Source organism: Malaclemys terrapin, chromosome 1 (assembly GCF_027887155.1).
Source record: "Malaclemys terrapin pileata isolate rMalTer1 chromosome 1, rMalTer1.hap1, whole genome shotgun sequence".
Lineage (NCBI taxonomy): Eukaryota > Metazoa > Chordata > Testudines > Emydidae > Malaclemys > Malaclemys terrapin.
In genome coordinates, this window is record NC_071505.1 from 349,128,707 (window position 1) to 349,156,199 (window position 27,493).

Consider the following 27,493-nt stretch of genomic DNA (forward strand, 5'->3'; position numbering starts at 1 on the left):
ATGTCAGCTGTCAATGACACCAAATTAAAATCTATAAAATTCCTTCTCACCGGGCTACCGAGTCATAGAGACACGCATCTCTGGATTTCTATCCCCTTCTGTTTCATGTATGTTATTTCAATAACAGGAAATTCAGTCATTCTGTTCATTGTAAAAACAGATCCAAGCCTCCATGAGCCCATGTATATTTTCCTTTCCATGTTGGCCGTCACAGACCTTGGCTTATCGATAACCACCATACCGACGATATTGGGCATATACTTGTTTAACTTTAGGGAGATCAGCCTCGATGCCTGTTTAGCCCAAGTCTTCTTCATCCACTTGCTTCAATACATTGAATCCTCTGTGCTGTTGTTGATGGCCTTTGACCGCTTCATTGCGATCCATAACCCGCTTAGATATGCTTTCATCTTAACCCCACCGAGAATAACCAAGATGGGACTGGTGGCTGTGCTAAGAGCGATGGTCCTAATACTTCCACTTCCCTTTCTCCTGAAACGGTTCCAATACTGTCGAGTCAATGTCCTCTCCCATTCCTACTGCCTGTTCCAGGAGGTCATGAAGATGGCTTGTTCAGATATCACAGTCAACAGCATCTATGGCTTGTTTACTAAACTCTTCCAGATGGGGTTGGACTCAATGCTCATCTTCCTTTCTTATGTGATGATCCTCAAAACAGTGCTGAGCATCACGTCCCATAAGGAGTGCCTGAGGGCCCTGAACACCTGTGTCTCCCACCTCTGCGCCCTCCTGCTCTTCTATATTCCAGAGATCAGCTTGTCTGTGATGCACAGATTTGGGAAGGGCTCTTATCCCTTACTTCAGATTCTCCTGGGCTACATCTCATTGCTTCTCCCCCCGCTGATGAACCCAATTGTGTACAGTGTGAAAAGCAAACACCTTCGTGGGAGGATAATCAGGCTGTTCATCAAGTGAAGGGTCAGTTCACCACCTGGCTCCTTTGACATGGGAGATGAAAAACATGGGTCAGCTGTTCCATCCTGGACCCTTACATCTGAGATGACATGAGTTACTGATCTCCACTCTGTAGAGAGGTTCAGATGGGGTCTAAGGCTGGTGAGGGGGGACAGGGATGGTGAGGGAGGACAGGGCACTGGGGGAGGGAGACCAAGGCAGGAATCAGCATTTACAAAGTGACTGTGTTTGCGGAGAGCCGGGGGATTGGTGGGATGTTGGCTCACAAAGAGGAGTATTAGTAGCCGTTCCAACCTCAGAATTCCTGTCTATAATCAATAAAGAGAAGGGATGTGGATGCTGTTTCCCATTACACCTGGCCTGTCACTGTCCTGTCTTTGGCTAAACATCCAAGGGCTATGAAAACAGCAGCAGAGCTGTTCTGTCACAGTTCTGGCCCCTCCTGAGTGCTCTGGGTGCAGCATGCCCCATGGGTTCTGCACCAGCTGGGGACAAGGGCTATTCAAGGGGCACAGACACCCACCCTTTTCCTATGCCCTCAGCCAGGTGCTCGTGACTCAGTGGTGTCAGAGACAGGATTAACGCAGGAGGGCCAGGAGAAATTATTCAGTTAATGGCTTTGCACACAGCACACCTGCTCAGTCCACTCCCCACTGAGGCAGGGCAGAGCTGCATGTGTGAGTAATGGTCTGACACTCAGGAGTCCTGGTAAGAGACTCAGACCGAGGTTCCCTCCCCGTGTGCTCCATTTGTGCTGCCCCAGCAATGCAAAACAGTGGAAACTGGCCTCAGCTCAGGCCCAGCTAGCTCCTATCCCAGCCCAGCCCATTCAGTGTAGGGTGACCACCTTTTCAAAAGGCAAAAGCGGGACATAGGCTGGGAGCCACGTCCACTTGGTGACCCCGTCCCTGCCCCCTTTCTCTCCCCTGGAGGCCCCACTCCCTGCTCCTCCTCTTCCACTGAGGCTGCACCCGCTGTCCAGGCCAAAATGCAGAGACGAGTTATGGAAAGAGCTGATCAGGGAGCCAGAGCTTCTGTGAGGAGCTCCAAATCCTCCAGCTGCCCTGGGCAAGGGACTGGGGGGACATGAGAATTCCCCAGCCTATGTCTCTGCCCCTCAGGACACATCCCCAGAGAAGGTGGAGAGTCTGGGAATCCTCACAGCAGCCTGGGCTCCCGGGGTAGCTGTAACCGTGCTTTTGTGGGTCACAACTGTGAATACCAAATTCAGTGCAAACTGCTGAGAAATAGGGCAGAGAGACCCCAAAACTGGTGGTTAGTCTCCCATGAGATATACCAAAGCAGCAACAAAAAGTAAACTTCTGTTTCACCACAATGGCTAACAAGAAGCACAGTAACTTGCCAGTGTAGACAAGCCCTTAGTGATTGTTGGCTCTTAGATATTTTCATCTTGTAACAGGCTGAGTAGAAATGCTGTCCCACCACAAGTGATTTCAGCTCTCATTTGAGCAATTAATATTACAAAGGCTCCAAATGGGCCCTATTTTGCTCTACCTTTGAACAGTGTGGATGAAGAAGATAAACCAGACTAGGCACCCTTAATGAGAGTCCACACCTCCTTGCTGGGACACCTGTCCCCACCCCTCTTTCTTTCACAGGGCTCTGGCATTCTAGCCCCTGGCTTAATCAAGTCCTTTCAGCTGAGGGTGAACCCATCATTTGGGACAGGGTAAGCCTAGTTCTGCTTCCCTTTATTCATACAATAAAAACAGAAACATTGATAACAACATTTCACTACCCCTGCATTCATTACTACGTGATTTGTAAGCCAGCACCAGCCAAAGTTGATCACTTGGGCAGCACAGGTCGGTCTGCTGGATGCCTAGGCAGAGTAAGTGTGTTCACGTAAATACAGTTTGCTCCTGAAGTCTCTCCCCATTCCAGCCGGCTGTCAGAAGAGAACTCATTCGCACCCTCCTTACACAGGTTTATGCACTGGACGATATGCTGGGGACGCCTGTCCTAGCAGAGGACTGGACTCATTGACCCAGGAGGTCTCTTCCAGGCCTATGTCTTTTTGGGTCACATTTCCCATTTTGTGTCACACTGGGAGCTTACGTGGAGTTGCTTGTCCACTATGACCCTGCTCCGTGCCCAGGCCGATGGATTTGTCCCTGAATAGATGCAGGAGAGAGCAGTTATCCAGCGTTATCGCCTGGAAAAGTAATTGTTCTTGGGCTCTTGTTTAGTGATGTCACAGGAGTTTCTAGTAATCTCAGCATGCTGGGCTGCCAGCTGCTCCCTCCCCCACCACTAGCCCCAGAGAGGAAAGACAGTTCAGCAGTTTAAGTGCTGGCCTGGGACTCAGAAGAACTGGCTTCAGGTCCATGCTGTTCCACCAGCTTCTTCTGTGACCTTGGGCAACTCACTTAGTCCATTTGTGCCTCAGCCAGAGGTGTTTTATTATGGCTCATATCACTACCTTCTTCCCAATTTATAAATAGGAAGGAGGCATTGCTTCAATAAATTCTGCTGTTCCTGAGGTAGCCATTTGGTTCGATTGACTTCAGGTGAAATTGTAGTTGCTGCTCAGTTCCCACCATACGAAAGAAGAAGCAGCAGCACAGCACGTTTTGACAAGGGAGTTCTGGGCCCCTCCTGCAGCTCGGCAATAAGTGGGGGAATCAGGACTTGCTTGCAAAGAGTGAAGGAACTGGAGAACATTGCCTGGCCAAACAGAGCCCTGCTTGGCTGCCCCTCGGTCAGATCCTGACCCCCACCCACGCTCCATGAGCACTGAGAGCCGCTCTAGTGCTGTAGATAGATCTGACACCCTGCATCCAAATTTCCAACATCTAGTTTGGGGTAACTGGATCTGGGGGAGGGGGTTGTTTGTTTCCAATAGAGAGTTACCAGCAGGCATTTGGAGCTGGGCCTCGGTTACCCCCATTTCTATTAAGAATGTGCATGATCTTGCTTATCCTGCATGTGCATGCCTCATGCCAGAAGAATAGGAGAGAGGTAGGCCATAGGTCCCCATTGACTCAGCGAGCCCATCGATGTTATGTGATCCCAGCAATTACAGGCCTGAAAGCGTGATTTCAGTACTGGGCCAACTGGTTGAAACTATAATAAAGAACATTATTGTCGGACATATAGATGAACATAATTTGTTGGGGAAGACTCATCATGGTGTTAGTAAAGGGAAATCATGCTTCACCAATCTACTAGAATTCGTTGAGGGGGTCAACAAGCATGTGGAACAACGGGATCCAGTGGATATAGTGTACTTAGATTTTCAGAAAGCCTTTGACATGGTCCCTCACCAAAGGCTCTTATGCCAGGTAAGCTGCCATGGGATAAGAGGGAAGGTTCTCTCATGGATTGGTAACTGGTTAAAAGATAGGAAACAAATGGTAAGTATAAATGGTGAGTTTTCAGAATGGAGAGAGGTAAATAGTGGTGTCCCCCAGGGGTCTGTTCTGGGACCAGTCCTATTCAACATATTCATAAATGATCTGGAAATAGGGGTAATCAGTGAGGTGGCAAAATTTGCAGATGATACAAAATTTCTAAAGATAGTTAAGACCCAGGAGACTGCCAAGAGCTATAAAAGGATCTCGCAAAACTGGGTGACTGGGCAAAAAAATGGCAGATGATATTCAGTGTTGATAGGTGAAAAATAATGCACATTGGAAAACATAATCCCAACTATACTTATAAAATGATTGGGTCTAAATCAGCTGTTACCATGAAGAAAGAGATCTTGGAGTCATTGTGGATAGTTCTCTGAAAACATCCACTCAATATGCAGCAGCATTCAAAAAAATGAATGTTATGTTCGGCATCATTAGGAAAGGGATAGATAATAAAATAGAAAAGATCATAATTCTATTATATCAATCTATGGTATGCCCACATCTGGAATACCACATGCAGTTCTGGTTGCCCCATCTCAAAAATATATACTGTAGAGCAGTGGTTCTCAAACTTTTGAACTGGTGACCCCTTTCACACAACAAGCCTCTGTGTGCGACCACCCTTCTAAATTAAAAACACTTCTTTACATATTTAACACCATTATAAATGCTGGAGGCAAACTGGGGTTTGGGGTGGAGGTTGACAGCTCGCGACCCCCCATGTAATAACCCCATGCCCCCCTGTTGTTGAGAGTCCAGTGGAGGGCAACAAAAATGATTAGGGGGCTAGGGCACATGACTTATGAAGAGAGGCTGAAGGAACTGGGCTTATTTAGTCTGCAGAAGAGAGGAGTAAGGGAGGATTTTGATAGCAGCTTTCAACTACCTGAATGGGATTTCAAAGAGTATGGAGCTCGGCTGTTCTCAATGGTGGCAGATGACAGAACAAGGAGCAATGGTCTCAAATTGCAGTGGGGGAGATCTAGGTCAGATATTAGGAAATACTATTTCACTAGTAGGGTGGTGCAGCACTGGAATGGGTTACCTAGGAAGGTGTTGGAATATCCATCCTTAAAGGTTTTTAAGACCCAGCTTGACAAAGCCCTGGCTGGGATAATTTAGTTGGTGTTGGTCCTGCTTTGAGCAGGGGGTTGGACTAGATGACCTCCGGAGGTCTCTTCCAACCCTAATCTTCTATGGTTCTATGATTCTATGAATTGGAAAAAGTACAGAGAATGGCAACAAAAAAGTTTAGGGGTATGGAACAGCTTTCATATGAAGAGCGATTAAAAACACTGGGGCTGTTCATCTTGGAAAAGAGATGACTACAGGTGGATATGGCAGAGGTCTATAGAATCATGAGTGGTATGGAGAATAAGGAAGTGTTATTTACCCCTTCACATGAACCAAGGATCACCCAGTGAAGTTACTCGGCAGCAGGTTTAAAACAAACAAAACAAAGTAGTTTTTCACACAACGCGCAGACAGCCTGTGGAACTGTTTGCCATGGGATGTTGTGAAGGCCAAAAGTATAACTGTCCAAAAAATAAAATGGATACGTTCATGGAAAATGGGTCCATCAATAGTTGTTAGCCAAGATGCTCAGGGACACAACCCCATACTCTGGGTGTCTCTAAACCTCTGACTGCCAGAAGGTGGGAGCAGATGAAATGGGATGAATGACTCAATAATTGCCCCATTTTGTTTTTTTCCTTCTGAAGTATCTCCACAGTCCCCTGTCAGAAGACAGGACACTGGGCCAGATGGAGCATTGGTGTGACCCAATATGGACTCTCTTATGTTCTTAAATTTGTCCACTGATGGATGGGCTGCTGCAGACAAGCCTTTTCCAGGGGATCCCTCTGTTACAGAGCTGGCATAGATACCATAGGAGATGTCCAGGGGCAGCTCAGTGTGGGAGGCTGATGGGGGCTAGTGCTGCCACCTAGGGGTCTGGTCCTGTAGCATGAGTGACAGAGGCTTATAGTTGGAGCTACAGCTGGGCTGGAAAACAGAGTTTTTTACCCCTACCAAAATTTTTTGACCCCAATTAAAATGTTTCTTTTTCATCTATGTTTTGGGCTGAGTTTTCATACTTCTTGCCCCGCACCACCACACACACGGACAGACAAATTTTTTGACCGAAACAAAAATGTTTCCTTTTCATTCACTTTTTTGGGTAGTTATTTTCTCTGAAAGCCCAGCTGCCATGAGCTGCCCAGCTGCAGCTGCCTGGATCTCCAAGAGAAATTGGAGTTTTTTCATCTGCTTCATCCTCAGATCATAAATGTAGGTTGCACTGATGGAGTCTATAGCTGCACTCTGGGCATGGAATAGCTTGTGGGTAGGTGGCCCTAGCTACCAGTGGATCACGGAGATCTGTGTATAACTGTGGGGATCCCTGGATTCTGGGTCCCTCTTTTCATTCCTCAGAGAGAAGGGAAGGGACATCCCTTCCTTCAAGGATCCGAGGGCAATTTCTATGTAGGCGCCTTGTGGAATCTCCCTTCACTTCGTCGGCCTGCACCCAGGGTTTGTAATGCAGGACAGGGGGTTGCCAAGGAGAAATCTGGTCCTATATTATATTATTATTATTATTTTATTTTATTTCAGGAAGATCACAGCTCTCACAGCCTCATTGGAACCATTTGGCTGCCCTCGAGGTAGCCATGTGACTAATTGGCACTATATGAACTGTGATGACAAGCCTGGATTCCAGGAATAGAGCCTGCAGCAGGGCTGGCACTGAAGTCATGCTGGGAAGCATCACCACGTGTCCCCTGGGATTTGACCTCCTGCAGTTTGCCCTTTGCTGTGGCGGGGTTAAAGCTGGTGCACATGAAGCCGAGAAGCTGCGGTTCCCTGATGGCCAAGTGGCCCCCAAGGGAATGTGCAGACATGCTTCATAAAGACAGCTGCCTCCCTAGCTGAACAGATTCTGCCTGCTGCCTGTGCTATCTCTTTGATGACTCCTTGTCCTTTACGGTGAAGACTTCTGGTGTCAGCGGCTCCCCTTCTAGCAGGAATTGGGTACGTTGGCAGGTTTCACTATCTTTACAATGCAAAGTGAAGGAGAAAGTCTTGAAGCTGTTTCTATTTGCAGATGTTCTGTGCAGCGGCAGAGGACTCAGCTGGGCTGTCGGGGGGAGTCAGTGATCGGGGGTCCCATTTCTAGAGGTGCCGTGTGCTCTGGGCTAGATACTGCCAGGGGCTGAGTGAGAAGAATCCCCCTGGAGTATCAGTGACCAATTCCCAAATCGCCTCAGGTTTATTTGCTCCTGAAAATTTAATTAGCAAATTCATTTTCAAAGGGTTTATTCTCTGGCTTGATTGCGAACACAGGAATTCAGAGCTGCAGTGCTTTGTGGTAACTGGCCTGATAGGGCATATTTCTGTTTCCTGCCTGGCTGAGGGCTCCAGTATTTCTGCCCTGTAGAGACCGTTCAGAGTTACAGGGCTACCTGCATCTTCGCCCCCGCTCTAGTCTATGAATGCCAGATGTCAGGCCTCATAGCCTGCCCCCTCACAGCGTGGAATCCCATGATTCTTCCACCCTCAGACTGAGCACTCGGCTACAGCACACTGCAAGTTGAATGTGCTGCCCAGCAGGTCCGAATGGGTTCAGCACCTGTGATTGACGTGTGTACTAAAGTACAGATGTGTAAATGTTATACCAAAACTTTTCATTGTAAGACAATATTACAAAGAAAACTTTCATGACATACCTGTATATTTCAAGCCAGCAGTAGAGTCGCTGGAATCTCTGCAGAAAGAAGCAGTGGTAACTTTACTGTTTAATGGCTTTGGCTTTAGAAAGTGTTTCAGAAGTGCTCCACATACTGTTTGCAATGCGTTTGTGCTTTCACTCTTTGTGCAGTGAACAGTTGTATAATAGTATCCCCTGGTAACTGACCAAAAGCTGTTTCTAACATTTACATTTAGGGTCATGCACACAATACCTCTGCAATACCTCTACAACACTTTCGAAAAAGTCATGAGAGAACAGAACCGCTGGTCAGTGTTTCAGCAAAGAGGAAAGCTGAGGTGCAGGAAAGGGGAGTGTTATTGTGGCTGTAAGTAATTTATGCTCATCACCTGTTACAGGAGTACGACTGAAGTAACTTGTACACTGAACTGCACATTAGTGGAACACCAGTATTTTCAGTATTCACCCATTTGTGTCGCCAATCCCTCCCTCCCCCAGCTGAAATAACTGTCTGTGTTAGCTTGTATCTTGCCAAATATCTACAGACCCTTGCATGGAGAGAGGATGCAGGTCCTGTGTGGATGAAGAGAAGCTTCTCTTAGAGGGATTCTTGGGGGGTCAGAGTGTATCACCGGTAGGATTTTGTTAGGGAAAGTTATTAGAGGTTGGTTCTGATCGAATGTACAAAGGTATGTACAATGGAGTGATGCCATTGAAATCATTGTTATTGAATTAAACACCTGCCCCTAAGAATTTATCCTATGTCCTGGAAAGAGGTAGTGGCATAATTTGGACTCTCAGGACTGGGGGAAATAAATAGGATAGTTATTGGGGCAATGAAACACACTTAGAAATAGTTTCAATGCAGGACAGACACATACAATGACCGTTTTCAGCATGCATTAGCCATGTGTTTACCACCTGTGAAGATGCAATGGACCACACTCGGAAGTGGAGGGCCAGAAGGAGTGTCTGTGTGAAGATCACAATTGTAAAATTACACAGTTCTCAAATAGGCTGCAGAACTCACAGCTACAAGATATTGATGGGGCCAAGAGCTTAGCAGGATTTAAAGAGGGACTGAATGTGTCTATGGGTAACCAGAAAATTCAAATACAGTAGTACAGATTAAAAAAAAAAGTCTTGTTACAGACTATAAATCCTCCTGACTTACACCACAAAATATGTCTAACTAGTGGGTGTCAGGGGGTAACTTTCCTAGGAGCAGGTTATCTCATAGCTGTCCATTGCAGGGGTTCTTCCACCGTCGCCTGAAGCATCTGGAACTGGCCACTGGTTACTGGGCTAGATGGACTGCAGGTCTGATCCAGTCTGGCAGTGCCTACTTTCCTATCAGTGCTGTCAATCCAACAGTATGTTTTTGCTGATCTACCTTCAATTCCTGGACATCTCTAGACATGCACTGAGAGCAGAAAGATATTTCTTTAAATATCATCTAATTTCCTGTTCTTTTTCCTTTTAGGAAGGAAAGTGGAAAACTCCTAGGGCCTGTCCAGTACATTATGTCAACTGTCAATGACACCAAATTCCAATTTGCAGTATTCCTTCTGACGGGGCTACATGGGCAGGAAGATTTCCATCTCTGGATCTCTATCCCCTTCTGCTTCATGTATGTTATTTCGATAGTAGGAAATTCAGTCATTCTGTTCATTATAAAAACAGATCCAAGCCTCCATGAGCCCATGTACATTTTCCTTTCCATGTTGGCCATCACAGAGCTTGGTATATCAATAACCACTATGCCAACGATACTGGGCATATTCTTGTTTAATTCTAGGGAGATCAGCCTTGATGCCTGTTTTGCCCAGCTCTTCTTCATCCACTCGCTTCAATGCATTGAATCCTCTGTGCTCTTGTTGATGGCCTTTGACCGCTTCATCGCTATCTGTAACCCACTGAGATATGCTTCCATCTTAACCCTGCCAAGAATACCTAAGATGGGACTGCTGTGTGTGCTAAGAGGCGTGGCTATAATACTTCCACTGCCCTTGTTCCTGGATCGTTTCCAATACTGTCAAGCCAACGTCCTCTCCCATTCGTACTGCCTCTTCCAGGAGGTCATGAAGATGGCTTGTTCGGATATCAGTGTCAACAGTATCTATGGATTGTTTGCTAAATTCTTAACGATGGGGTTGGACTCACTGCTCATCTTCCTTTCTTATGTGATGATCCTCAAAACAGTGCTTAGCATCGTGTCCCAGGCAGAGTGCCTCAGGGCCCTGAACACCTGCGTTTCCCATCTCTGCGCCGTCCTGCTCTTCTACACACCAGAGATCGGCCTGTCTGTGATACACAGATTTGGGAAGAAATCATCTCCCTTACTTCAGATTCTCCTGGGCTACACCTCTCTGCTGGTCCCTCCCCTGATTAATCCAATTGTGTACAGCTTGAAAAGCAAACACCTTCGTGCGAGGATAATCAGGGTGTTCATCAAGTGAAGGGTCAATTCATCACCTGGCTTCAGCGGTGGTGACACTGGAAACGAAAAACATGTGTAACAGCCACATATTACCTCCTGTATCTGTATATCCAAGGTAATATGAGCTACTATTCTCCATTCTATAGAGAGAGGTTCAGTTGTGGTATAAGGCCTGGAAGAATGGGAGAGGGGCTGATGAAAGAGGACAGCGCACCGTGGGAAGGAGACCAAAGAAGGCAGCAGCATTGACAAAGTGACTGTGTTCGTGGAGAGCCAGGGCACATAAAGAGCAGTATCGGTGGCTGCTCCACTCTCAGAATTCCAGTCGATACAGTCAATAAAGAGAAGGGAGGTGGATGTTGTTTCACATTACACCTGACCTGTCACTGTCCCGTCTCTGGTTAAACATTCAAGGGCCATGAAAAAAGTCACAGTCCTGGCTCTTCCTGAGCGCTCTGGGTGCTCCGTGATCCATGGGGACTGCACCAGCTGGGGACAGGGGCTATTCAAGGGACATGGAGCCCCACTCTTCCCCTACGCCCTCAGCCAGGTGCTTGTGACTGAGTCATGTCAGAGACATGATTAATGCAGAATCCCAAGAAGTATCCATCCAAGCAGCTGATCCCTACTCTTGATGGCTCTGTACAGAGTACCCCTGCTCAGCCCACTCCCCACTGCGGCAGGGCAGGGTGTGAGTGAGGGTCTGACACACAGGAGTCCTGGCAAGACACTCAGGCTCAGGTTCCCTCCTCACCCCCTCTGTTTGTACTTCAACAAGGGGCATACTTCCAGGGCCGGATGCAAGGAAGTTTCATGCTCTAGGCGAAACTTCCACCTTGCGCCACCCCCACACCCAGCTAACCCCGCCGCCCCCCCCCCACAGCAGCTAACCATGCCCACCTGCCCCTCCCATGAGAGGAGCCCTCCCCGCAGCAGCTAACCCCGCCTGCCGGGGCAGCTAACCCAGCCTGCCACCCCTTCCCCCCCAGGGAGCCCACCGCCCCCCCGTCCAGGGAGCCCCCCCCCACAACAGCTACCCCCCTGCAGCTAACCCCGCCCAGGGAGCCGCCCTCCACACAGCTAATCCCACCAACCGCCCCACCGCCCCGGAGAGTCCCCGCCCCCCGCGGCAGCTAACACTGCCCGGGGAGCCCACCCCAGCTCACCTCTGCTCTGCCTCCTCCGCTGAGCACACCAGTGCCGCTTTAACTCTTCTCCCCTCCCAGGCTTGCGGCGCCGATTGGAGGTGAATTAGAGCAGGGGCTGTGGGCTCAGGGAGGAGGCGGAGCAGAGGTGAGCTGGGGTGTGGAGCGGTTCCCCTGTGTGCCCCCTCCTCTTACTGCGGGCAGCCCTCCCCGCACTCCCCACTCCAGCTCACCTCCACTCCACCTCCTCACCTGAGTGGGCTTTTAGGCGCCCTCAACCACTAGGTGCCTTAGGTGGCCGCCTAGTTCACCTAGTGGTTGCACCAGCCCAGCATACTTCCCAGTGCCAGGAGCCTGTTTCCACTGGCAAGTTACTGCACTGAAACTTGCTGCTCTCACAGGGATGATTTTTCACATGCCTGAGAGAAAGTTTTAGCACAGTAACGTGCCAGTGTAGACAAGCCCTTCGTGAGTGTTGGCTCTTAGACATTTTCAGCTTGTAGGAGGCCAGGCAGAAACGCGGTCCCATCACAAGTGACTTTAGCTCTCCTTTGAGCACTTAAAATAACAGAGGCTGCTAATGGACCCTATTTTGCTCTACCTTTGAACAGGGGGAGGAACAAATTGAACCAGACTGGAGACCCTTAAGAAGAATCCACACCTCCTTTCTGGAACACTTGTCCCCACCCCTCTTCCTTTCACAGGACTCTGGCATTCAAGCCCCTGGCTTAATCAGGTCCTTTTAGCTGTGAGTGACCCCCTCTTTTGGACAGGTTAAGCACCGTTCTGCTCCCTTTTGTTCATACAGTAAAGACAGCAACATTAATAACAACATTTCACTACCCCTGCATTCAGTACTACAGTGATCAGTAACCCAACACCAGCCACAGTAGATCAATTTGACCCACACTGCTCTATCTGCTGGATACCTAGGCAGAATAGGTGTTTTTGTCTAGTTAGCAGCCGGTTTCAAGCAGAGTGCCCCAAGGGTCGGTCCTGGGGCCGGTTTTGTTTGATATCTTTATTAATGATCTGGAGGATGGTGTGGACTGCACTCTCAGCAAGTTTGCAGATGACACTAAACTGGGAGGAGTGGTAGATACACTGGAGGGTAGGGATGGGATACAGAGGGACCTAGACAAATTAGAGGATTGGGCCAAAAAGAAACCTGATGAGGTTCAACAAGGACAAGTGCGGACTCCTGCACTTAAGACGGAAGAATCCCACGCACTGCTACAGACTAGGGACCGAATGGCTAGGTAGCCGTTCTGCAGAAAAGGACCTAGGGGTCACAGTGGACGAGAAGCTGGATATGAGTCAACAGTGTGCTCTTGTTGCCAAGAAGGCTAACGGCATTTTGAGCTGTATAAGTAGGGGCATTGCCAGCAGATCGAGGAACGTGATCGTTCCCTATTATTCGACATTGGTGAGGCCTCATCTGGAGTACTGTGTCCAGTTTTTGGCCCCATAGTACAAGAAGGATGTGGAAAAATTGGAAAGAGTCCAGCAGAGGGCAACAAAAATGATTAGGGGTCTGGAGCACATGACTTATGAGGAGAGGCTGAGGGAACTGGGATTGTTTAGTCTCCAGAAGAGAAGAATGAGGGGGGATTTGACAGCTGCTTTCAACTACCTGAAGGGGGGTTCCAACGAGGATGGAGCTCGGCTGTTCTCAGTGCTGGCAGATGACAGAACAAGGAGCAATGGTCTCAAGTTGCAGTGGGGGAGGTCTAGGTTGGATATTAGGAAACACTATTTCACTAGGAGGGTGGTGAAGAACTGGAATGTGTTACCTAGGGAGGTGGTGGAATCTCCGTCCTTAGAGGTTTTTAAGGCCCGGCTTGACAAAGCCCTGGCTGGGATGATTTAGTTGGGAATTGGTCCTGCTTTGAGCAGGGGGTTGAACTAGATGACCTCCTGAGGTCCCTTCCAACACTGATATTCTATGATTCTATGATTCTCTCCCCCTTCCAGATAGCTGTCAGGAGAACACTCATCCAGACCCTACCTATACAGGTTTATGCGCTGGGTGATATGCTGGGGACACCTGCCAGAGCATTGACCCAGGAGGTCCCGTATAGGCCTATGTTCCTTTGGGTCACATTAGCCCATTTTGAATCACACCGGGAGCTCATGTGGAGTTGCTTGTCCACTATGACCCTGCTCTATGCCGTCGCTGGTGAATTTGACCCTCAAGAGATGCAGGAGAATGCATGACACAGTGTTATCATCTGAAAAATTAATAGTTCTTGTGCTCCTGTTTAGAGATTTCACAGGAGTTTATTTCCCTGGGTTTCTGTTAATCTCAGCATGCCGAGATGCCAACTGCCCCCTCCCCAGCCACTAGCCCCAGAGAGGAAGGATGGTTCAGGGGTTTAAGTGCTGGTCTGGGACTCAGAAGAACTGGCTTCAGGTCCATGCTGTTCCACAAACTTCTTCTGTGACCTGGGACAACTCACTTAGTCCCTCTGTGTGTCAGCCACAGGAGTTTTATTATGGCTCAGATCACTACCTACTGCCCAATTTCTAAATAGGAAGGAGGCATTGCTAAATTCTGTTATTCTTAGGCCTGGTCTACACTACGAGTTTAGGTCGACTTTAGCAGCGTTAAATCGAATTAAGCCTGGACACGTTCACATGACGAAGCCCTTTCTTTCGACTTAAAGGGCTCTTTAAACCGGTTTCTTTACACCACCTTCAACGAGGGGATTAGCGATAAAATCGGTCTTTGCGGGTCGGAATTGGGGTAGTGTGGACGGAATTCGACGTTATTGGCCTCCGGGAGCTATCCCACAGTGCTTCATTGTGACCGCTCTGGACAGCACTCTCAACTCAGATGCACTGACCAGGTAGTCAGGAAAAGACCCGCGAACGTTTGAATTTCATTTCCTGTTTGCCCAGCGTGGAGAGCACAGGTAACCACGCAGAGCTCATCAGCACAGGTAACCGTGATGGAGTCCCACGATCGCAAAAGAGCTCCAGCGTGGACCGAATGGGAGGTACGGGATCTGCTCGCCATATGGGGAGATGAACCAGTGCTAGCTGAACTCCGTAGCAGTAAAAGAAATGGCAAAGTATTAGAAAAGGTCTCCAAGGCCATGAAGGACCGAGGCCATAACAGGGACACACAGCAGTGCCGCGTGAAAATTAAGGAGCTATGGCAAGCCTACCACAAAGCCAGAGAAGCAAATGGAAGGTCCAGGGCAGAGCCGCAAACTTGCCGCTTCTACGCGGAGCTGCATGCCATTCTAGGGGGTGCAGCCACCACTACCCCAACCGTGTGCTATGACTCCCTCACTGGAGAAACACACAGGGATGAGGGTTCGGGGAATGAAGAAGATGAGGATGGAGGTAATGTAGGTAGCTCACAGCAGCAAGGAAGTGGAGAAACCAGTTTCCCCAACAGCCAGGATATATTTGTCACCCTGGACTTGGAACCAGTAACCCCCGAACTCACCCAAGACCCTGAGGGCACACAGGGGACCTCTGGTGAGTGTACCTTTGTAAATATTACACATGGTTTAAAAACAAGCGTGTTTAATGATTAACGATTAATTTGCCCTGGCAATCGCGGCCAGTACAGCTACTGGAAAAGTCTGTTAACGTATATGGGGATGGAGTGGAAATCCTCCAGGGACATCTCCAGAAAGCTCTCCTTGATGTACTCCCAAAGCCTTTGCAAAAGGTTTCTGGGGAGGGCTGCCTTATCCCGTCCGCCATGGTAGGACACTTTACCACGCCAGGCCAGTAGCACGTAGTCTGGAATCATTGCATAACAAAGCATGGCAGCGTATGGTCCCGGTGTTTGCTGGCATGCAAACAACATCCATTCCTTATCTCTCTTTGTTATCCTCAGGAGAGTGATATCATTCACGGTCACCTGGTTGAAATGGGGTGATTTTATTAAGGGGACATTCAGAGGTGCCCGTTCCTGCTCTTCTGAACAGAAATGTTCCCCGCTGTTAGCCACGCGGTGGGGGAAGGGGTGAAGTGATCATCCCAGAGAATTGGGTGTGTGTGGGGTGGTGGTTTAGTTGGGTTTGTGCTGCATGTTAACCCGGAAACCTCAGCCCCTCCTTTTACATTGAAAACCCATTTTAAATGGCCAACCCAATTCATCCTTGATATGGGAAATGAGGGTGCTGCTGTTTGAAACCATTCCCACATGTTAAGAAGGTTAAAAAAGCCAAAAGACTGTGGCTTACCATGGCTGCCTGCAAGCCGAAATCTGTTGCCTGGCACTGCGTGAGTGATCTCTCATACCAAACCAGCAGGCCCTCACTATAAGAGGAAAAATGCGACCTTGTAACGAAAAAGTGTACCCATTGTTCTCTAAAATGTCTTTTTTAACCACCTCTCCCTTCTCCTCCACCAGCTGCAAATGTTTCTCCTTCACAGAGGCTAGTGAACATTAGCAAGAGAAAACGGAGGACGCGGGACGATATGTTCACGGAGCTTCAGATGTCCTCCCACGCTGATAGAGCACAGCAGAATGTGTGGAGGCAGTCAATGTCAGACATGAGAAAAGCACAATATGAACGAGAGGAGAGGTGGCGGGATGAATTGCGGGATGAAAAGAGCAAGTGGCAGGCTGAAGATGATAGGTGGCGTCAGCTTGCAGATAGAAGGCAAGAGTCAATGCTCCGTCTGCTGGAGCATCAAACTGACATGCTCCAGTGTATGGTTGAGCTGCAGGAAAGGCAGCAGGAGCAGAGACCGCTGCTACAGCCCCTGTGTAACCAACAGCCCTCCTCCCCAAGTTCCATAGCCTCCTCACCCAGACGCCCAAGAACACGGTGAGGGGGCCTCCGGCCACCCAGTCACTCCACCCCAGATGATTGCCCAAGCATCAGAAGGCTGGCCTTCAATAAGAGTTAAAGTTTTAAAATGCAGCGTGTTCTTTTCCATCCCTCCTCCCCACCCATCCCCGGCTACCTTGGCAATTATCCCCCTACTTGTGTGAGGAATTAATAAAGAATGCATGAATGTGAAATAAAAATGACTTTATTGCCTCTGCAAGAGGTGCTCGAAGTGGGGAGGGGAGGGTGGGGTGGTTGGTTTACAGGGAAGTAGAGTGAACCGGGTGGGGGGGGCAGGGTTCATCAAGGAGAAACAAACAGAAGTTTCACACGGTAGCCTGGCCAGTCACAAAACTCGTTTTCAAAGCTTCTCTGATGCGCACCGCGCCCTGCTGTGCTCCTCTAACCGCCCTGGTGTCTGGCTGCGCGTAATCAGCGGCCAGGCGAGTTGCCTCAACCTCCCACCCTGCCATAAATGTCTCCCCCTTACTTTCACAGATATTGTGGAGCGCACAGCAAGCAGCAATAACAATGGGGATATTCTTTTCGCTGAGGTCTGAGCGAGTCAGTAAGCTGCGCCAGCGCACTTTTAAACGTCCAAATGCACATTCCACCACCATTCGGCACTTGCTCAGCCTATAGTTGAACAGGTCCTGACCCCCTGTCCAGGCTGCCTGTGTACGGCTTCATGAGCCATGGCATTAGGGGGTAGGCTGGGTCCCCAAGGATCACAATAGGCATTTCAACATCCCCAACGGTTACTTGCTGGTCCGGGAAAAAAGTCCCTTCCTCCAGCTTTCGAAACAGAGCAGAGTGCCTGAAGACGCGAGCATCATGTACCTTTCCTGGCCATCCCATGTTGATGTTGGTGAAACGTCCCTTGTGATCCACCAGGGCTTGCAGCAGCATTGAAAAGTACCCCTTGCGGTTTATGTACTCGGTGGCTTGGTGCTCCGGTGCCAAGATAGGGATATGGGTTCCGTCTATCGCCCCACCACAATTTGGGAATCCCATTTCAGCAAAACCATCCACTATTGCCTGCACGTTGCCCTGAGTCACTACCCTTGATATCACCAGGTCTTTAATTGCCCTCGCAACTTGGATCACAGCAGCCCCCACAGTAGATTTGCCCACTCCAAATTGATTCCCGACTGACCGGTAGCTGTCTGGTGTTGCAAGCTTCCACAGGGCTATCGCCACTCGCTTCTCAACTGTGAGGGCTGCTCTCATCCTGGTATTCTGGCGCTTCAGGGCAGGGGAAAGCAAGTCACAAAGTTCCATGAAAGTGCCCTTACGCATGCGAAAGTTTCGCAGCCACTGGGAATCGTCCCACACCTGCAGCACGATGCGGTCCCACCAGTCTGTGCTTGTTTCCCGTGCCCAGAATTGGCATTCCACGGCATGAACCTGCCCCAGTAACACCATGATTTCCACATTGCTGGGGCCTGTGCCTTGTGATAGGTCTATGTCCATGTCAATTTCCTCATCACTCTCTTCGCCGCACTGCAATCGCCTCCTCGGCTGGTCTGGGTTTCGCCTTGGCATGTCCTGGCTCTGCATATACTCCAGGACAATGCGCGTGGTGTTCATAGTGCTCATAATTGCCGCGGTGATCAGTGCTAGCTATGGCACCTGGTCTGAAAAAAGGCGTGAAACTAGTATCTGACGGACCAGGGGAAGGAGGGCGGGAGGGAGGGCGGGCCGAGTGACGACATGACATACATGACATACATGACGTACAGGTACAGGGAATTAAAATCAAGAAAGGTGGCTGTGCATCAGGGAGAAACACATACAACTGTCACACAGAATGGCCCCCCCCAAAGATTAAACTGAAAACCCTGGGTTTAGCAGGCCGTTGATTTGACGGAGGGAGGGGGAAGCAAATGAATACAGAACAAATCTATTTTTTACATCTTAAGACGACGGTGCAGCATGACTTCTGGGTGCTTGGCAGCAAATACTGGGCGTTTGGCAGTTAGTGTACTAAGACTGATAGCCACATTTTTCCTGTATGATGACGATGGCCTTCAGCCCTATTGCACGATCTGCTGCTCAGGGAAGACTCTGCTAATGTGCGATGATCCAACTTGTAATAGGACGGTTACCAGTCGTAATACACCATCTACTGCCAAAAGGCAAAAGGCAAGGGGCTGGTGCAATGCAGCCCTACGGCTGCCGGCCCCAGAGCTGCCAGCACCCAGATCACCGATGAAGGCTACCAGTCATGCTGCACCGTCTACCGCCAAAAGGCAGTTAGCTGCTGCTGCTGTGTAGCAATGCAGTCCCACGTCTGCTGGCACCCAGAGGACATATGGTGACGGTGAGCTGAGCTGAGCGGGCTCCGTGCTTGCCGTGGTATGTTGTCTGCGCAGGTAACCCAGGTAAAAAGGCGCGAATCTATTGTCTGCCATTGCTCTGACGGAGGGGGAGGGCCCTGACGACATGTACCCAGAACCTCCCGCGACACTGTTTTGCATCATTCGGCATTGGGATCTCAACCCAGAATTCCAATGGGCAGCGGAGACTGCGGGAACTGTGGGATAGCTACCCATAGTGCAATGCTCCGGAAGTCGACACTAGCCTCGGTACTGTGGACGCGGTCCGCCGACTAGAGCACTTAGAGCATTTTATGTGGGACACACACAATCGGCTGAATACAACCGATTTCTATAAAACCGGCTTCTGTTAATTCAACCTAATTTCGTAGTGTAGACATACCCTTAATGTAGTTATTTGGCTCGATTGACTTCAGGTGAAATAGTAGTTGCTGCTCAATTCCCACCATATGAAAGAAGCAGCAGCACAGCACTTTTTGATGAGGGAGTTCTGGGTCCCTCCTGCAGCTCGGCAGGAAGGTGCAGGAATCAGAACGTGCTAGCAAAGAATCTGGAGAGCATTGTCTGGCCAAACAGAGCCCTGTCCCTCGGTCTGATCCTGACCCCCACCTACTCCAGGAACAGTGAGAGCTGCTCCAGCATTGGGGATAGACCTCTTACCTGCATCCAAATTTCCAACATCACCAAGTTTGGGGGTCGCTAGATCTGGATGGGGCGTTGTTTGGGTTCAACAGAGAACTAGCAGCAGGTATTTGGAGCTGGGCATGGGTTACGTGTGTATGGCCTTGCTTACCTGGCATGTTCATGTCTCATGCCTGGGGGCTCTGTACCCTAGTGCGGAGGGGAAAGTGTCTCCCTCACTGATGAATGAAATGTCCACTAACTTACCCTCAGTGCCTTCATCAGTGGGTGCTCCACTTGAGAGACAGCCAGCAGCGCCCCCTTTGGGATTTCATCAGGAGTCTCGCACTAATTCCTGTTTTTCCTAAAGCCCCAACTTCTGGAATTAAGGGACTGCATGGGAATCTCAGCACCCAGTTTTCTTTAAAATTTTGAAATTATGTGCTGCCTTAGCCTCTCCCCGAAAGCCATATTTGTAAATTCAGTAGCTTATCCCTTTACGACCTGCCTTCTCTCCCTCTCCTCGTAGCAAGTAAATGTTTTAAACAGCAGCCGTGCTGTTGGCTCCACCCCATAGGTGTTCGGCCACATTTTTTTTTATTTTAGGGGAAACCCAGGCCCTCTGCTGTGCTTGCCTAATAGCAGTTGTTGGTTTTTTTGAGCAGTTAGGGTATATAGAGGTAACCTGGAAGCCAGATAAGGGCAATGTGAACCTGACAGTTTTTAGAGTAGCGTAGACTAGGGTTCATTGAAATTTTAACACATTTTGTTTTTGAGAAGGCTTGTACCATATTTGTGGACTGGATAATTGCACATTTTTTGGAAGGCAGCAGCATTAAATGCATAGGAAGGGACATGATGCAATATGGTGCAGGTTAAATGATTAGTTACTGGGAGCAATCCAGTACAGGCATACATTTTTGTGGTGGAGCAAGCCCTTCGGGTATACGTTTGCTTATTTACCAATTGGGTGATGAAATAGCAGTAAGGGCCAACTTTATTTGTTACACTGCAGAGTTTAGGGGCGGCCATTATATTTACCCTGTTATGGAATTTTATAGAACAATACAGTTGCGTGTTTTGGGGCCTATTTGGAGAGATCGCCCTTGGCACTATTACTGCTGTTTTCTTTGTTTTTTACTTAACCACCCACCAATATGAAATATTTTGGATTTTAAAATATATGTATTTTGAACAATAATTGAGTAGGTTACTAAGATGTGAAGGTTTTGGCCATTGGGTTTTATTAGAATATGCTGACACCCTGGGGTTAACAACAGGGATAGACTATATGAACAGTGATGACAAGCCTGGATTCCAGGAATAGAGCCTGCAGCAGGGCTGGGACTGAAGTCATGCAGGGAAGCATCATCACGTGTCCCCTGGGATTTGACCTCCTGCACTTTGCCATTTGCTGTGGCAGGATTAAAGCTGATGCACATGAAGCGGAGAAGCTGAGTTTCCCTGATGGCCAAGTAGCCCCAAAGGGAATGTGCAGACATGCTTCATAAAGACAGTTGCCTTCCTAGCTGAACAGGTACTGCCTGCTGCCTGTGCTACCTCTCCAATGACTCCTTGTCCTTTACGGTGAAAACCTCTGGTGTCAGCGGCTCCCCTTCTAGCAGGAATTGGGTACGTTGGCAGGTTTCACTATCTTTACAATGCAAAGTGAAGGAGAAAGTCTTGAAGCTGTTTCTATTGGCAGATGTTCTGTGCAGCGGCAGAGGACTCAGCTGGGCTGTCAGGGGGAGTAAGTGATCGGGGGTCCCATTTCTAGAGGTGCCGTGTGCTCTGGGCTAGATACTGCCAGGGGCTGAGTGAGAAGAAACCCCCTGGAGTATCAGTGACCAATTCCCAAATCGCCTCAGGTTTATTTGCTCCTGAAAATTAATTAGCAAATGCATTTTCAAAGGGTTATTCTCTGGCTTGATTGCGAACGCAGGAATTCAGAGCTGCAGTGCTTTGTGGTAACTGGCCTGATAGGGCATATTTCTGTTTCCTGACTGGCTGAGGGCTCCAGTATTTCTGCCCTGTAGAGACCGTTCAGAGTTACAGGGCTACCTGCATCTCCGCCCCCACTCTAGTCTATGAATCCCAGATGTCAGGCCTCATAGCCTGCCCCATCACAGCGTGGAATCCCATGATTCTTCCACCCTCAGACTGAGCACTCGGCTACAGCACACTGCAAGTTGAACGTGCTGCCCAGCAGGTCTGAATGGGTTCAGCACCTGTGGCTGACATGTGTGTACTAAAGTACAGATGTGTAAATGTTATGAGAGAACAGAACCGCTGGTCAGTGTTTCAGCAAAGAGGAGAGCTGAGGTGCAGGAAAGGGGAGTTTTATTGTGGCTGTAAGTAATTTATGCTCATCACCTGTTACAGGAGTACGACTGAAGTAACTTGTACACTGAACTGCACATTAGTGGAACACCAGTATTTTCAGTATTCACCCATTTGTGTTGCCAATCCCTCCCTCCCTGAGGTGAAATAACTGTCTGTGTTAGCTTGTATCTTGCCAAATATCTACAGACCCTTGCATGGAGAGAGGATGCAGGTCCTGTGTGGATGAAGAGAAGCTTCTCTTAGAGGGATTCTTGGGGGGTCAGAGTGTATCACCGGTAGGATTTTGTTAGGGAAAGTTATTAGAGGTTGGTTCTGATCGAATGTACAAAGGTATGTACAATGGAGTGATGCCATTGAAATCATTGTTATTGAATTAAACACCTGCCCCTAAGAATTTATCCTATGTCCTGGAACGAGGTAGTGGCATAATTTGGACTCTCAGGACTGGGGGAAATAAATAGGATAGTTATTGGGGCAATGAAACACATTTAGAAATAGTTTCAATGCAGGACAGACATATACAATGACCGTTTTCAGCATGCATTAGCCATGTGTTTACCACCTGTGAAGATGCAATGGACCACACTCGGAAGTGGAGGGCCAGAAGGAGTGTCTGTGTGAAGGTCACAGTTGTAAAATTACACAGTTCTCAAATAGGCTGCAGAACTCACAGCTACAAGATATTGATGGGGCCAAGAACTTAGCAGGATTTAAAGAGGGACTGAATGTGTCTATGGGTAACCAGAAAATTCAATTACAGTAGTACAGATTAAAAAACAAAAAATCTTGTTACAGACTATAAACCCTCCTTATTTACACCACAAAATATGTTTAACTAGTGGGTGTCAGGGGGTAACTTTTTTAGGAGCAGGTTTTCTCATAGCTGCCCATTGCAGGGGTTCTTCCACCGTCGCCTGAAGCATCTGGAATTGGCCACTGGATACTGGGCTAGATGGACTGCAGGTCTGATCCAGTCTGGCAGTGCCTACTTTCCTATCACTGGTGTCTATCCAACAGTGTGTTTTTGCTGATCTACCTTGAATTCCTCGACATCTCTAGACATGCACTGAAAGCAGAAAGATATTTCTTTAAATATCATCTAATTTCCTGTTCTTTTTCCTTTTAGGAAGAAAAGTGGAAAACTCCCAGGGCCTGTCCAGTACATTATGTCAACTGTCAATGACACCAAATTCCAATTTGCAGTATTCCTTCTGACGGGGCTACATGGGCAGGAAGATTTCCATCTCTGGATCTCTATCCCCTTCTGCTTCATGTATGTTATTTCGATAGTAGGAAATTCACTCATTCTGTTCATTATAAAAACAGATCCAAGCCTCCATGAGCCCATGTACATTTTCCTTTCCATGTTGGCCATCACAGAGCTTGGCATATCAATAACCACTATGCCAACGATACTGGGCATATTCTTGTTTAATTCTAGGGAGATCAGCCTTGATGCCTGTTTAGTCCAGCTCTTCTTCATCCACTCACTTCAATGCATTGAATCCTCTGTGCTCTTGTTGATGGCCTTTGACCGCTTCATCGCTATCTGTAACCCACTAAGATATGCTTCCATCTTAACCCTGCCAAGAATACCTAAGATGGGACTGGTGTGTGTGCTAAGAGGTGTGGCTATAATACTCCCACTGCCCTTGTTCCTGCATCATTTCCAATACTGTCGAGCCAATGTCCTCTCCCATTCGTACTGCCTCTTCCAGGAGGTCATGAAGATGGCTTGTTCGGATATCAGTGTCAACAGCATCTATGGATTATTTACTAAACTCTTAACGATGGGGTTGGACTCGCTGCTCATCTTCCTTTCTTATGTGATGATCCTCAAAACAGTGCTTAGCATCGCGTCCCACAAGGAGTGCCTCAGGGCCCTGAACACCTGCGTTTCCCACCTCTGCGCCGTCCTGCTCTTCTACACGCCAGAGATCGGCCTGTCTGTGATACATAGATTTGGGAAGAAATCGTCTCCCTTACTTCAGATTCTCCTGGGCTACATCTCTCTGCTGGTGCCCCCCCTGATTAATCCAATCGTGTACAGCTTGAAAAGCAAACACCTTCGTGCGAGGATAATCAAGGTGTTCATCAAGTTCCAACCCTGATATTCATCAATTCATCACTTGGCTTCAGCGGCGGTGACACTGGAAATGAAAAACATGTGTAACAGCCACCTATTACATCCTGTATCTGTATATCCTAGACAATATGAGCTACTATTCTCCACTCTATAGAGAGAGGTTCAGTTGTGGTATAAGGGCTGGAAGAAGGGGAGAGGGGCTGATGAAAGAGGACAGCGCACTGGGGGAAGGAGACCATAGAAGGCAGCAGCATTTACAAAGTGACTGTGTTCGTGGAGAGCCAGGGCACATAAAGAGCCGTGTCGGTGGCTGCTCCACTCTCAGAATTCCAGTCGATACAGTCAATAAAGACAAGGGACGTGGATGTTGTTTCAGTAGCTATCACTACCTACTGCCCAATTTATAAATAGGATAGCTGCTTTCAACATTCTGAATGGGTAGTTGCAAAGAGGATGGTGCTCGTCTGTTCTCAGTGCTGGCAGATGACAGAACAAGGAGCAATGGTCTCAAGTTGCAGTGGGGGAGGTCTAGGTTGGATATTAGGAAACACTATTTCACTAGGAGGGTGGTGAAGAACTGGAATGTGTTACCTAGGGAGGTGGTGGAATCTCCTTCCTTGGAGGTTTTTAAGGTCCAGCTTGACAAAGCCCTGGCTGGGATGATTTAGTTGAGAATTGGTCCTGCTTTGAGCAGGGAGTTCGACTAGATGACCTCCTGAGGTCCCTTCCAACCCTGATATTCTATGATTCTATGATTCACTCCCCCTCCCAGATAGCTGTCAGGAGAAAACTCATCCAGACTCTACCTATACAGGTTTATGCACTGGGTGATATGCTGGGGACACCTGCCATAGCATTGACCCAGGAGGTCCCATCCAGGCCTATGTCCCTTTGGGTCACATTAGTCCATTTTGCATCACACCGGGAGCTCATGTGGAGTTGCTTTTCCACTATGACCCTGCTCTATGCCGTCGCTGGTGGATTTGTCCCTCAAGAGATGCAGGAGAAAGCATGACATAGTGTTATCATCTGAAAAAATAATAGTTCTTGTGCTCCTGTTTAGAGATTTCACAGGAGTTTATTTCCCTGGGTTTCTGGTAATCTCAGCATGCCGAGATGCCAACTGCCCCCTCCCCAGCCACTAGCCCCAGAGAGGAAGGATGGTTCAGGGGTTTAAGTGCTGGCCTGGGACTCAGAAGAACTGGCTTCAGGTCCATGCTGTTCCACAAACTTCTTCTGTGACCTGGGGCAACTCACTTAGTCCCTCTGTGTGTCAGCCACAGGAGGTTTATTATGGCTCAGATCACTACCTACTGCCCAATTTCTAACTAGGAAGGAGGCATTGCTAAATTCTGTTATTCTTAATGTCGTTATTTGGCTCGATTGACTTCAGATGAAATAGTAGTTGCTGCTCAATTCCCACCATACGAAAGAAGAAGCAGCAGCACAGCACTTTTTGACGAGGGAGTTCTGGGCCCCTCCTGCAGCTCGGCAGGAAGGTGCGGGAATCAGGACGTGCTAGCAAAGAATCTGGAGAGCATTGTCTGGCCAAACAGAGCCCTGTCCCTCGGTCTGATCCTGACCCCCACCTACTCCAGGAACAGTGAGGGCTGCTCCAGCATTGGGGATAGAGCTCTTACCTGCATCCAAATTTCCAACATCACCAAGTTTGGGGGTCACTAGATCTGGGCGGGGCGTTGTTTGGGTTCAACAGAGAGCTAGCAGCAGGTATTTGGAGCTGGGCATGGGTTACGTGTGTATGGTCTTGCTTACCTGGCATGTTCATGTCTCATGCCTGGGGGCTCTGTACCCTAGTGCGGAGGGGAAAGTGTCTCCCTCACTGATGAATGAAATGGGTGCTCCGCTTGAGAGACAGCCAGCAGGGCCCCCTTTGGGATTTCATCAGGAGTCTTGCACTAATTCTTGTTTTTCCTAAAGTCCCAACTTCTGGAATTAAGGGACTGCATGGGAATCTCAGCACCCAGTTTTCTTTACAATTTTGAAATTATGTGCTGCCTTAGCCTCTCCCCGAAAGCCATATTTGTATATTCAGTAGCTTATCCCTTTACGATCTGCCTCCTCTCCCTCTCCTCGTAGCAAGTAAATGTTTTAAACAGCAGCCGTGCTGTTGGCTCCACCCCATAGGTGTTCGGCCACATTTTTTTTTATTTTAGGGGAAACCCAGGCCCTCTGCTGTGCTTGCCTAATAGCAGTTGTTGGTTTTTTTGAGCAGTTAGGGTATATAGAGGTAACCTGGAAGCCAGATAAGGGCAATGTGAACCTGACAGTTTTTAGAGTAGCGTAGACTAGGGTTCATTGAAATTTTAACACATTTTGTTTTTGAGAAGGCTTGTACCATATTTGTGGACTGGATAATTGCACATTTTTTGGAAGGCAGCAGCATTAAATGCATAGGAAGGGACATGATGCAATATGGTGCAGGTTAAATGATTAGTTACTGGGAGCAATCCAGTACAGGCATACATTTTTGTGGTGGAGCAAGCCCTTCGGGTATACGTTTGCTTATTTACCAATTGGGTGATGACATAGCAGTAAGGGCCAACTTTATTTGTTACACTGCAGAGTTTAGGGGCGGCCATTATATTTACCCTGTTATGGAATTTTATAGAACAATACAGTTGCGTGTTTTGGGGCGTATTTGGAGAGATCGCCCTTGGCACTATTACTGCTGTTTTCTTTGTTTTTTACTTAACCACCCACCAATATGAAATATTTTGGATTTTAAAATATATGTATTTTGAACAATAATTGAGTAGGTTACTAAGATGTGAAGGTTTTGGCCATTGGGTTTGATTAGAATATGCTGACACCCTGGGGTTAACAACAGGGATAGAGGTGGTAACAGGTGTAGGGGGAGGGGTGGATGGAATGGTAGGGGAAATACTTGTGGTAGTAAGGTGTTTTTGGTACCTATTATTGGGAAGCCAATTAGGGAGGGCAGTACATTTTGATGGTACTTGTTTGAAACACAGGGCGTAGCCTGTGGAATAAACCCCAAAACCCAATTAATACCACAATTTTAAGAATGGCTTATATATATATATATAAGTGGCAAACAAATATATATATATTTGTTTGCCACTTTATAATACTTTGGATTTTTTTTACCAGGGCCAACTTTTAAGGTTTTTCGTTGTTAGAAATTTTTGAGCTTTAGGGGTTACAACAGCCCAAGCGTTGTTGGTTTTTTGTTTTTTGTTTTTTTTTGGAACGGCCATGGCTTAGCATTGTACCGGGGAGAGGTTACTGGCACGTAACCCAGGTTCGGGTTTAATGACCTTATGGGATTTTTAGCTTTGGGCTTTACTGTAGAATTGCTGGTGGGTTTGGGCATTTAAAAAAAACACAACGGTATTATGGAGGTTTAAGAGTAACAGCAAAAGCATGTTTACCCACATGAACCAGATAGAGGGCATGAGCCACTTTTGTGCCATGGCTGATTTTTTTATTTTTAAAGCAGGATTGGTTATACCAACTGAGTGCCAGTGGGCGCTAGACTTTTCATTGGGCTTTTAAAGGCAGTATTTTGGTCTTTTGTTTTTTTTACTTTTTTGGTTAGTTAGCTGAAGTTTTAGTTGACTAGCGTAGAGGGGGGTGCAGTGACCCCAGTTGTTGCTGATGGGTTCAGGTGCTGAGGTCTATTTTTGTTTTTTGAGGTTATATTTGGGGTTTTGGGG

At 48.0% G+C, this 27,493-nt stretch overlaps 3 protein-coding genes across 3 annotated transcripts; all 3 read left to right on the top strand.

Moving 5' to 3' along the window:
• On the top strand, positions 1-936 carry LOC128832664 (olfactory receptor 51G2-like). Its single transcript, XM_054020215.1, has one exon. The coding sequence runs from the start codon at positions 1-3 to the stop codon at positions 934-936; it is 936 nt and encodes a 311-aa protein (XP_053876190.1).
• An 8,609-nt stretch (positions 937-9,545) lies between these two features.
• On the top strand, positions 9,546-10,481 carry LOC128832670 (olfactory receptor 51G2-like). Its single transcript, XM_054020226.1, has one exon. It carries the CDS (start codon positions 9,546-9,548, stop codon positions 10,479-10,481), a length of 936 nt encoding a protein of 311 aa, XP_053876201.1.
• Positions 10,482-22,875: 12,394 nt separating this feature from the next.
• LOC128832679 (olfactory receptor 51G2-like) lies at positions 22,876-23,820 on the top strand. Its single transcript, XM_054020238.1, has one exon. It carries the CDS (start codon positions 22,876-22,878, stop codon positions 23,818-23,820), a length of 945 nt encoding a protein of 314 aa, XP_053876213.1.
• The last annotated feature ends 3,673 nt before the right edge of the window (positions 23,821-27,493 follow it).

What these genes read in the sequence shown, in the direction of transcription:
- LOC128832664 (XM_054020215.1), top strand. Translation starts at nt 1, where the DNA reads ATGTCAGCTGTCAATGACACCAAATTAAAATCTATAAAATTCCTTCTC.
- LOC128832670 (XM_054020226.1), top strand. Translation starts at nt 9,546, where the DNA reads ATGTCAACTGTCAATGACACCAAATTCCAATTTGCAGTATTCCTTCTG.
- LOC128832679 (XM_054020238.1), top strand. Translation starts at nt 22,876, where the DNA reads ATGTCAACTGTCAATGACACCAAATTCCAATTTGCAGTATTCCTTCTG.